This window comes from Esox lucius, chromosome 9 (genome assembly GCF_011004845.1).
Source record: "Esox lucius isolate fEsoLuc1 chromosome 9, fEsoLuc1.pri, whole genome shotgun sequence".
NCBI lineage: Eukaryota > Metazoa > Chordata > Actinopteri > Esociformes > Esocidae > Esox > Esox lucius.
Genome location: NC_047577.1, coordinates 5444673 through 5456000, shown reverse-complemented (window position 1 = coordinate 5456000; position 11328 = coordinate 5444673). Strand labels below are relative to the sequence as shown.

Genomic DNA, 11328 nt, shown 5'->3' with positions numbered 1-11328 from the left:
TTGGAACAAATGGAGTTGCGTGATAATGCTTATGCAATTCAAAGACAATTTAAACTTTATCCACACCTGGGGGGGCTACGTATTGACTTCTAAGATCAATAATTATGTTCCTACATTACTGTTAACTTTGTCTGGTGTGTCAGTGTGGTGTGCACCAAAGCAGGTATAGGCCTCGCCCTTTTTTGTGTTTGTGGGTTGTGAAGTTGAAACTGACTCAAGTATTCTCATGATTCTCAATGTAATTGAGAAAGTGCATAAGACCTCAAGGGTTCCAAAGATTTTTCTGTGTGCAGTTTATGTTACGGTTGTTGTTGTTTTTTTTTTTATACCTATTTGTGTTATCTGATGGTTTTGTACCACTGGCACTACGGTCGAATTTCATTGTAACATTTCACTACATTTAGCTATAAGGAGGGAGGAGCGAGATACAACCAGACTGGGGTGCATTCATTTCGCAAAACGAATATCTCTTTCCAAAACCGGGGAAAAAAACCTAAACTTAGGGGATCTGTTTGAAACGGTCCCTCCAAATTTTGATCTGTTTGCCTTTGTTGAATAAATGTTTCTCAACTAAAGCGTGTTGTCTTGCCAAAATGAAACACCCGGCGGGGCGTGTCTTCTCGAACTGCCAAACTCTGTGACACTAAAGTGGGCGTGACCGGCCCGAGTTGTTTTTTTTTTTTCCATCCGAAGAGAACAGACGATCCTACTTGATTGTGGTGGAAAATTCTCGAAGTTTCTGCGTGGATACAAAACAGAATGGATCCTCAGCGAAGACCGAGACTGCGGAGTAAACGCTAGACGACTGACGTCCCATCTCTCACCGCTAATCGGACTGAACCACACCGTAGCTAGATGGTCAAAATGGGCAAAGACTACTATAGCGTCCTGGGCATACAGAAAGGAGCGAGCGAAGATGAAATCAAGAAGGCGTATCGCAAGCAGGCTCTGCGTTACCACCCGGACAAAAACAAATCACCCCAAGCCGAAGAAAAGTTTAAAGAAGTCGCTGAAGCCTATGACGTTCTAAGCGACCCGAAGAAGAAGGATATTTACGACAAATACGGTGAAGAAGGTAAGGGTACTTGTTTCCTACGCGACGCCTTCTTAAAACGTAAACAAGCTATGAAAGTGTACGGAAGATACTCTCCAAAGTACGTTGGTTGTAAATACCTATTGTACATTACTTTAAACCAGATACAGATTAATTTAATGCACTAAATTGTTTCTGGGCCAAATATAGTCAGGTGCGCTATATTAGGTTTGGGCTGAACCTACAGGACAGAAGATTATTCTTCAGGAACTGGTTTCAGATGGCTCTATACGTTTAGATAACCTTTAGAGCAAGACGATCGTAGAGACGCGCCAATAACTACCTATTAGAGTACCTATCTAGGCGACTTTGCGCTTGTGTCTGAAACACTTGTTGACCCCAATTCTTACAACAAACCCAGTAACGAGCTACGTATATTCATAACCAGTAAGGGCGAGGCACAGTAAGTGAAAGTGCAGAGGGCAAGTTCGGACTAGAAGTAGTTTAATCATGATAGAAAGGGCTATTGGCAGCCCAGCGGTACGCTTTTGGAGCGCGGAGGTGCGCGAACGCGTTGCTGGAAAGTTCTGGCGCTGACGTCACAGCGGGGAGGAGACTTAGTCTGGGGATGATTTGGCCTCAGCCCTGTCCGTCATCGAGCTCCTTCCCCGCAGGCCGGTGGTGGATAGATGCCTATGTCCTGCAGTAGACCAGCTATTTACAGCTAACGGTTGTCCGGTTGAGCTCGATTTATTCAACCACGGTTCTGCTAGGTAGCCGTGTTTGTGTGTGTGTGTGGTCTCAATGATGTATTTGTTTTCCTCAATCTTACCATGTCTTACTTTTTGCGCTCGCTCTCTCCTCTGCTCCTCTTTCTCTCCCCCAGGGCTGAAGGGAGGAGGTCCCGCGGGAGGTGGCCCCGGGGGCCCCAGTTTTAGCTACACCTTCCAGGGCGACCCCCACGCCATCTTCGCCGAGTTCTTCGGTGGGCGGAGCCCCTTCGACCAGTTCTTCTCACGGAACGGCGGGGGCATGGACGCGGAAGACATGGACACGGACGACCCCTTCGCGCGCTTCGGGATGGGGGGCGGGGGCATGGGGGGCTTCCCGCGCTCCTTCAGCTCCGGGATGGGCGGGGGCGGCCGGCAGATGGTGGAGAAGCACCAGGACCCGCCGGTGATCCACGACCTCGGTGTGACCCTGGAAGAGGTTGGTGTTGTTAGACGGTCTGTTAAAGACACGCGGCGCATCCATGTCGTAGCGCGTCTTTCGGAGAACACACTCGGTGACGTTCCACTTTGGCTCCACTTTTTTTTCCCCCCAAGGTGTTCTCCGGCTGCACCAAGCGAATGAAGATCTCCCACAAGCGGCTGAACCCGGACAGGCGCACCTCCCGGACGGAGGACAAGATCCTGGAGGTGGAGATCAAGAAGGGGTGGAAGGAGGGGACCAAGATCACCTTCCCCAAAGAGGGCGACGAGACGCCCACTAACATCCCGGCGGACATTGTTTTTGTGGTCAAGGATAAGCCACACCCTGTGTTCCGACGAGACGGCTCTGACATCGTGTACCCAGCCAAGATCTCGCTCCGAGAGGTGAGGCGGATGTCCATTGGCTTGCTGTTTGTTACTTAATGAGTACATTATTAGGTTTTGTCGTTGCCGTTTTTCAAACACTAGCCCACAGAGCGCTCAGTGAAACAAAACCGTGTGTCAGTGCCCGTTTGTGATAGGTTGAACTTTAACTCGCAGAACTACGGTAAACTTAAGGGTCATTCCTACAATCGGGTGACATTTAGAGGTCACCTTTCGTGCGCAAATCGTTTTTGTTAAGCTTTCAGAAAATGATGTTGGTCGAGCTCTTAAATCATAACATTTACAGGTAAATGCTAAATGCCCACCCTGTTGTTAACATGAACTTAACGTTCCTTCCGAGAAAGGCCTCACCTTTTATAGATGTCCTTTCAGAAATGATATTCACAAGAAATATCAATAAAACAGCCATGCTTTGATTTGGGGAAGTGAAAAGTGAAAGTTAACGGAGCCTAAACGCTCACCCAGAGGCAGGATTAAAATGACAGGAGAAGCATCGGGAAGGAGGCTGTTTTAGTTTCGGGTCCTGACCTTTCTCTCTCTCTCCTCCAGGCGCTCTGTGGCTGCACCGTCCAGGCCCCCACTCTGGACGGCCGGACGGTAACCGTGTCGACGAGGGACGTGGTGCGCCCCGGGATGAAACGGCGCATCACGGGGGAGGGGCTTCCTCTGCCCAAGCGGCCGGACCGCCGAGGCGACTTGCTGGTGGAGTATGAAGTCGTGTTCCCGGAGAGACTGAGTCAGAGCGCCAAGGATACCATCGCGCAGGTTCTCCCGTCCTAGTGGGGCCTCCCTGAGTTGGTTCGGTTAGAAGCGATTGTCGCCACGGCGAAACACTTTTGCGTCCGTTTCGCTACGGTATCCAGTAAAACGGACCGGGTGGCGCCGACGAACTGTTGGGAGCCCCCAGCGTGAGTAACGGCCCTCTCCCGACGGGACGCTGGCCACTCCACTCGCTTTCCGGAACATTCTTGGCCACCTTCCGACATCCCTGCTGGTGATCCGTCGCGGGAGGCCGTCCACGCCCACCGCTGTGTCCTCTCAACGGGACGTGTTCAAGAAGCTGCCACTTTCCGCCAACGCTTGACAACCTGATGACTTGAACTCTTCGGACCTCACAACAACCCGGACGTGTTTTCAGAATAGACGAGGCGTTGTCATCTGGGCCTGATCCGGGACCTGTTCCTACGTCATAACTCCAGGACTCAGAACCAGAGACCGGGGGGATTGTTCTTCCTTTAGCAACCTGCAGTGTCCTATAATTTTGCTTTTCCAGCAGTGTATATTTCTATGTCTGTTATATACATAGGGTGTGGGCTTAAATTGCTTCCTATGCCCTACAAAGTGTACTTTGTATGGCTAGTGCACTAGTTTGGGTATAAGCATTCGTTTGTTTAGGTTTTTTCCTCTTTTGTTGGTCAGATTTTTTTAAGATGGCGTCTTCTGTTATGACAGAAATGCTGCTGCTGGAATGTATAGAAATATGATCTAGAGTGCAGTCAGTGACTGGCCCGTTTCTATGCCGGAATGTTCTTTGTTGGTTTTGTGGTTCTGTGTTTTGCACTTAGCGTGTGTGAGTTGTAGGTGTACTTTGTGTATGTGTGTAGTTAATGGGAAATGAGTGGTGTATGTGAGTTGATTGGATCTATTTGTTGTGCATGGTGTACACTGCAGAGTCAAACCCCACGCCACTGTTCGTTTCCATAGTAACATGTTCCTGTTACCGGTTGTCTCAGAATGCAAAGGTCCAAACAGAGCACCAAGATCCATTTGTTTTGAATTACCTATGCAATTTATTTTTTGTGGACATGAATGAAACCAATGCACTCATTTGTTTTTTTTGTTTACCATGTACCAATAAAATTCTAAAAACCTGTAAATGTCCACCATTCAGCCAAAGTCTTTTAATTTCTCCTTTCCATCTTTGAATTTATTCCTCCTTTCTGACTTGAACTGAACCAAGTTATATAGAGGCCTTGTTAAATGAATGATCTTCTGCTTGGTTCCAGTGCTTAAAGACCTTGGGCAGGAGCTCCCTAAGCACTGGAACCAAGGACTAATCACACACTGGAACCTAGAGCTCTAGTACTGGCAACATGTCCCTCGCCTGAGGTCCTGTTCCACTAATAGAACATTAGCTCAGAAGTATTGTGGATTGCCGGACACCTAAATAGAAACGGTACAGTCATCTACAGTATCTCACAAAAGTGAGTACACCCCTCACATTTTGGCAAATATTTGATTATCTTTTCATGTGACGCCACTGAAGAAATGACACTTTGTTACAATGTAAAGTAGTGAGTGTACAGCTTGTATAACAGTTTAGATTAGGCTAAGTCTTATTTCTGAAATAGACTTGGCCTAATTTGGTAGCTAATGGCAGGAAAAATAACAGATACTCTTGAGACTAAGAGATGATGGACTATGAGACAACGGAACTTTGAGGCGTTGGACAATGTGAGGGCGTAGACAGATTTGACTCTAGTGACGGCCATACGAGGCTTCATTACCGTTCTTCTAGCCGCCGGATATTATGCTAGCAGCGCTAACTCTGATTTTCTGGTTCAAAATAAAAGCCTTCATTGACATATATATGGCAATATAGTTAACAATCTAGACGGTATGTTTTATGTTTAATGTCCGTTCCAATGTTGTTCTTATCTGTTTTTACAGACTACATTGTTACTATATTGCCTTGTAAATTTCAAAGCTGGCTTTTATTTTGAAATAGAAAATCTGAGTGCTGGCAGAGTAGTTTTTTATTAATTATTTCCAACATGCTGGTTGAGCATATCGGACAGCCACTCATTCATAATTTCAGTATTTTGATGACATTGCACATGCCAGTGCATTCACTGTAAAACAATCATATATGGACTTTTTTTCTCCTGTTTTGTGACACATTAGCACAGATGTGACACTACACAATTGCCCGGGACCTGATTTGGCTTGACAGTTCCACTTTTACAACCGGTGGCCAAAGATCCATGCATGAATGTAGAGAAAGTTTTTCATTTGTGTAATTAGTCTAATATGCCACTAGGTGACAGTATTCAGCCAATAAACGACGACGTTCTCCTTCATCCTGCCAGATAAAGGGTTGCATTCTGTTCATGAGGCTGATCTATATAACCCTCCCGCACGGTGCTGGGCTAACTCACACAGCCCCCTATGGGAAACATCAGAAGCACTCCCCCTCAGACTGAACAATGACCGACCAGTGATGCCATCAGCTGACCTGTAATGTAAACATCTGTTTCCCCCAGGTCACAATGTGATCTAACAATGAACACATACATTAGGACCACGAATAACTATTGGCTTCAATTCCAAGTTAGCTCATGACTACAGTGTGTGTTTGTGTGTGTGTGTCTCCCCGGATGATAGATGACATCACTTGAGGTCAAGACTGAGAGTGAGAAAGAGAGGGAGAGGGGGAGGCATGGAGAGAAGAGAGAGATAGGCATCTCTGTTCAAAGTGTTGCTTAAAATGGGGAGAATAAATGGACTCTATTTGACTCTCCAGGATTAAAATCCACACTGCCAGAGTGACTGAAGATGCAACATTTGGATGAGGAGTTGGATTAAATGACTGAATAATTAGTCCTGTAGTCATTGGTGTAACATTAAGTGTAACTTGACAAGTGGATCGGCAGTTGGGGCTAACAATAGGTGTCTTTTTCAAGTTTAAATAAGTTGTATTTTGTAGTTACGGACGACGTCATATGTAACAGCTACTGGAGTTTTTGTGGTAGAAGCAGAGTCTTTCGTTGAACTCTGCAGTCCGGACAATGATCGTTAATGTTATCACCTGCTGCCTCCTCTCAGGTGAGTTTGGTTTTCAGTCAATCACTAATCCATATCTTGTCTTGACAATTTATCAGATAGTTTTTAGTAAATTACAGTCAAATGTTAATTAGTAGCTGTGAATTGGGTTGAACACCTGTAGCTCAGCCTCGGTGTGTTTGACCTTGACCTGTAGCTCCGCCTACAAGTCTTGGATCTTTACCTGTAGCAACACCTCCGAGTGGTTGACCCTGAGCTGTAACTCTGCCTCCATGTGTTTGACCCTGACCTGTAACTCTGCCTCTGTGTGTTTGACCCTGACCTGTAACTCTGCCTCCGTGTGTGTGACCCTGACCTGTAACTCCAGCTACGTGTGTTTGACCCTGACCTGTAACTCTGCCTCCGTGTGTTTGACCCTGACCTGTAACTCCAGCTACGTGTGTTTGACCCTGACCTGTAACTCTGCCTCCGTGTGTTTGACCCTGACCTGTAACTCTGCCTCTGTGTGTTTGACCCTGACCTGTAACTCCGGCTCTGTGTGTTTGACCCTGACCTGTAGCTCTGCCTCCATGTGTTTGACCCTGACCTGTAGCTCTGCCTCTGCTTTTACAGCCGTGTGTCTGGAGGCCTCTGAAATAATCCACGTGAGTGGGTTCTTGGGAGGAGAGGTCACCATCCACTGCTTTCATGAACGTTCCCAAAACAGCAGTAAATATTTCTGCCAGGGGACTTGTCTGCCGGAGCATGTCCTGGTCAAAATGCAAGGGCGTGGCGGTTACATACAGAAAGAGAGGTAGGCTATGGTCGTTTCAATGACTCAGATTAAACTGATGGTGGAAGGTTGACAAGACAAGGATTTGAATCCTTTTAGATATTTTAAATATAGTATGGTTCTATTTTATTGGTGAGTGTCTCTTTATGATGATCGTCCACACATTCTTGTGGTTCCAACCTGGACTGTCGCTGACGGAACGTTCTCCACGTTCTCCCAGGTACAGTTTAGAGGACAGGGGAGACGGGCTGTTCACTGTGACCGTCACAGGGCTGGTGGTGGAAGATTCTGGAACGTACTGGTGTGGAGTGGGAAGGGCTGCCCACGCCTCGCTTCAGGAAATCCATCTTACTGTCAGCGGGCGTGTGCCGTCTGTGGAATGTATGTCTTTAACACGGCCTTACATTTTCAGATCGGACTGTTACTGAGCGAACGCAAGAATTTCATTTGAGAATATGACACATGTATACGTACATTGATAGGGCCGAGGTAGGTAAAACACCATTTACTGGTTTCAATTTCCAGGAAAACCTCTATTACAATCCTGCCTGTAGCACCAGACCGACTTAACAATGGTCCATCACATACAGTATCTTCTTGTGAGGCGAGAACTTACTTTGGATCCTGTGATCCTGTCCCACTTATCTGATCTGTTAACACTTCTAACAGTCACCCCTGAACCACTTACACATTTATCATCCCTCGCCCCCCCCACCTCTCCAAGCTCCAGCCGCTCTGCCTGGTCCGTCTCCAGAAACAGTCCAACCAACACAAGGATCAACAGAGGGGAGCAACAGAGGGCTTCATTCACAGTCTCTGCTGACAGGTACACACACACACACACACACACACACACACACAGACACACACACATACACACAGACACACACACACACACACACACACACACACACACACACACACACACACACACACACACACACACAGACACACACACACACACAGACACAGACACACACACACACACAGACACACACACATACACACAGACACACACACACACACACACACAGACACACACACACACATACACACACACACACACACATACACCTACACACAGACACACACAGACACACACACATACACATACACACACACACACACACACAGGCCTTCCTTCCAGTTCCCCCCCAGCTGTGCCGTTCATCATGCCATGTGCCCAGCTTGTTTAAGTCTCTGTGTGGATCCTCTGTATCTGGCGACGCACAAACGGCGCTCTGTGGGTTTTTCAGTTTCCACATCAAACCTCAACCCGAACGCTGGTGCTTACTATAACCTTTACCCCAGGCCACGGTCAGAATGTCAGATCATGCTTTAACGTTGTCCGTTCCCCGCCAGGAGAATAAATCATAAACAGACATGTAAACCTGTATGCTGGTCGTGCCACCTTCTGTGTAATTCTGGGTGGGCGGGGTCTGTTCTGTGGGTTCCAGGCACCTCCGTGGTGATCCTTGTGTGTGTGAGTCTGGCTGTGTTGGTGTTCGCCGGCATCCCTGTTATATTCTACAGACACTGGCAGAATGACATCACACCAGGTAGGATATTGTCACGCACACACGTGCACGCACACGCACACGAACACACACCCACATAGATACAGACAAGGAACTCAGAGAACCATTCAGCCAATAGGGAACACTCTTCCCTCGGGGCTGAGCACCTCAACGCCCTGGGGAGGTGGGGGTGTCTTCAGGCGTTGAGTGTGATCTTAAGGACATTAAACGGGTGCCCTGACACACAGACACACACACACACAGACACACACACACACATACACACACACACACACAGACACACACACACACACACACATACACATGAACACACACACACACAGAGACACACACACAGACACACACACACACACACACATACACATGAACACACACACACACGGACACACACACACGGACACAGACACACACACAGACACACACACAGACACACACACAAACACATGCACCCAGACACACATACACACACAGACACACACATACACATGAACACACACACACGGACACACACAGCCACATACACACACACACACACGGACACACACACAGACACACACACTGAGTAATTAAGTGTATATGTTGTGTGTTCCACAGGGTCAATTTCTAATGATGCAAATAAAAAAAGTACTGGCGAGGTGAGAAATAGATAACCAGTGTGTGTGTTTATGTGCGTGTGTGTGTGTTTATGTGCGTGTGTGTGTTTTGTGCATGCATGCGTACAGGTGTGTTTATGTGTGCGTGTGTGTGTGTTTATGCATGCGTGTGTGTGTATGTGTGTGTGTGTGTGTGTGTGTGTGTGTGCGTGCATTTGTGTGTGCATTTGCATGTGCATGTGTGTGTCAATGTTTTACTGAGGTGGAAATGAAACATTTCAGAATAGCACACGCACTTCCCATCAGACTTATTCCAGGTGGTAGGATATAAAGGTAATATCACTCTGAAGAAAAGAGAAACCAGCACTTTTGTTGCCTCTTTCACTGTTACTTATTTAATCTCTCATATGGGCCCCACGGCCTTCTTCAGAGCCATGGGGCCCACGTTCCCCTTCTAACGGTGTCAGAAGGGAAAGGAGCATCATAGACCTCTGACTCTATTTATGAACACTTCAGTTAATAACAAACAGTGATACAAGGAACAACAGTGTGGGGCTTTGGGACCCTGAAGGGACAATATAACAAGAACATTTTAACCCTGAACATTTAGTCCCCATGACTAAAAAGTTATGTTAAGGGAAGAACAAACAATTGGGTTCAGATTTAGTACATAGTGTTAGGTTTTGGGGGATGGGTTATATTTAAGTTTCAGGTTAGAGTTAGGGTTAATAGGATCTTAAATGGGAATAACTTGGTGTGTACATGCCTGTGTGTCTCTTTACCTAAGAATTACTCGCTTTCTCACAGGTTGATGATGAAGAAAATATTACCTCTACCCAGAATGCAACGCAAAACTAGAAACCATTGCTCATGACCTTGACCCCAACCAATCAGCCAATCAGGCTCTGGATCCCAAAGCAGTGGAAAGGGTGACGACAATATGACAACCACTGTCTCTGTCTGGGAAGGAGAGCTTCTTCGAACCAATAACTAATGTAGACCATCATTTATTAAATGCATTTTTACCTTTGTGATTATGTGTGTCTCCTCAGCTAAAATGAACATGGTAACATTATCACACTCAACCACCCTCAGACATCTCCATTTAAACATGTTCTGTGTCATTGAACAACCTTGAGGTCTTTCATTATTTCACAAAATGAAATTACAAAATGCGTAATATTGATCTGGGAAAATCTGTTTGGGTTAGCCACTGTAACGCTGCTATAATTTCCTCATCGACTACCGTTCTCGTCTCATCATTTCCAATTGCTGGCTGAAATAAACATATTACTATAGAACAGTGAAGTTGACAGATTTCATAGTTTTTCATCAACTGTCTGAAAAGTACAGTGTGTCTAAAGTAGGGGAACTAGGGTGTCATTTCTACCCTCTGCCATCTGATTTCTCTACTGGTCCTAGTGTGAAGTAGGCCACTGTGTAGTGAATAGAATGTCATTTGGGACACAAACACACATATAGACTGAGTTCTGCTGTGGTTTAGAAGTCTAACATTCAACCAGTCTGAATCATTTTCAATGTGCATCACTTTCACCCTTGTCGTCGTGACTTAATTCACACGTTACAAACTTAAACACTACCGATAACACAACCTCTGAAACATCTTTATTGTTATGACACATTTGCGTCCTTAATGTTTACATAGTTGTTTCTTTGATATTGTGTTTATTAGTACTTTCTTATTTTCCACTTGCTTTAGCCATGTTAGGATATTTCCTATGCAAATAAAGCCATTAAAATTAAATACATTGAGACGGAAACAAGGGCAGAGAGTGAGAGGGGCTGGAGGGAGGAGCTTCAGTACAGTACATCTTTCTGTTAAAACACTGGTGAGGAATAAATAGGAAACAATTAAGTAATAGTAAAAGTTGGAGTGTGAAAGTAGAATAACTGTTGTGGAATGAATATCCTCCATGTTGTCTTCAGCTGTTTCTACTCAGGTGAGTCTGTCTGTTTGAGTTTAGATGTTATTTTGTCTAGATGATTATAAGTA

At 45.9% G+C, this 11328-nt stretch overlaps 2 protein-coding genes across 3 annotated transcripts; both read left to right on the top strand.

Moving 5' to 3' along the window:
- Positions 1-649: 649 nt before the first annotated feature.
- dnajb1b (DnaJ heat shock protein family (Hsp40) member B1b) lies at positions 650-4373 on the top strand. The gene is made up of 4 exons (XM_010903237.5): positions 650-1075; positions 1920-2242; positions 2359-2628; positions 3178-4373. The coding sequence occupies exons 1-4, from the start codon at positions 856-858 to the stop codon at positions 3406-3408; spliced, it is 1044 nt and encodes a 347-aa protein (XP_010901539.1). The 5' UTR covers positions 650-855; the 3' UTR covers positions 3409-4373.
- Positions 4374-6262: 1889 nt separating this feature from the next.
- Positions 6263-10551, top strand: LOC109616126 (CMRF35-like molecule 8). Of its 2 annotated transcripts, XM_029122563.2 has the most exons (7): positions 6263-6453; positions 7024-7204; positions 7404-7564; positions 7908-8009; positions 8641-8742; positions 9316-9356; positions 10122-10551. In XM_029122563.2, exons 1-7 carry the CDS (start codon positions 6417-6419, stop codon positions 10170-10172), a joined length of 675 nt encoding a protein of 224 aa, XP_028978396.2. In that variant the 5' UTR covers positions 6263-6416; the 3' UTR covers positions 10173-10551. The 2 variants fall into 2 exon arrangements, with proteins under 2 accessions (XP_028978396.2, XP_019905250.2); XM_020049691.3 differs by lacking the exon at positions 8641-8742.
- Positions 10552-11328: the final 777 nt, after the last annotated feature.

What these genes read in the sequence shown, in the direction of transcription:
- dnajb1b (XM_010903237.5), top strand. Translation starts at nt 856, where the DNA reads ATGGTCAAAATGGGCAAAGACTACTATAGCGTCCTGGGCATACAGAAA. An exon ending in CGACAAATACGGTGAAGAAG is followed by an intron (nt 1,076 to 1,919) that starts GTAAGGGTACTT and finishes TCTCTCCCCCAG; the next exon opens with GGCTGAAGGGAGGAGGTCCC. An exon ending in CCAAGATCTCGCTCCGAGAG is followed by an intron (nt 2,629 to 3,177) that starts GTGAGGCGGATG and finishes TCTCTCCTCCAG; the next exon opens with GCGCTCTGTGGCTGCACCGT.
- LOC109616126 (XM_029122563.2), top strand. Translation starts at nt 6,417, where the DNA reads ATGATCGTTAATGTTATCACCTGCTGCCTCCTCTCAG. An exon ending in GGTTACATACAGAAAGAGAG is followed by an intron (nt 7,205 to 7,403) that starts GTAGGCTATGGT and finishes ACGTTCTCCCAG; the next exon opens with GTACAGTTTAGAGGACAGGG. An exon ending in GCAGAATGACATCACACCAG is followed by an intron (nt 8,743 to 9,315) that starts GTAGGATATTGT and finishes TGTGTTCCACAG; the next exon opens with GGTCAATTTCTAATGATGCA.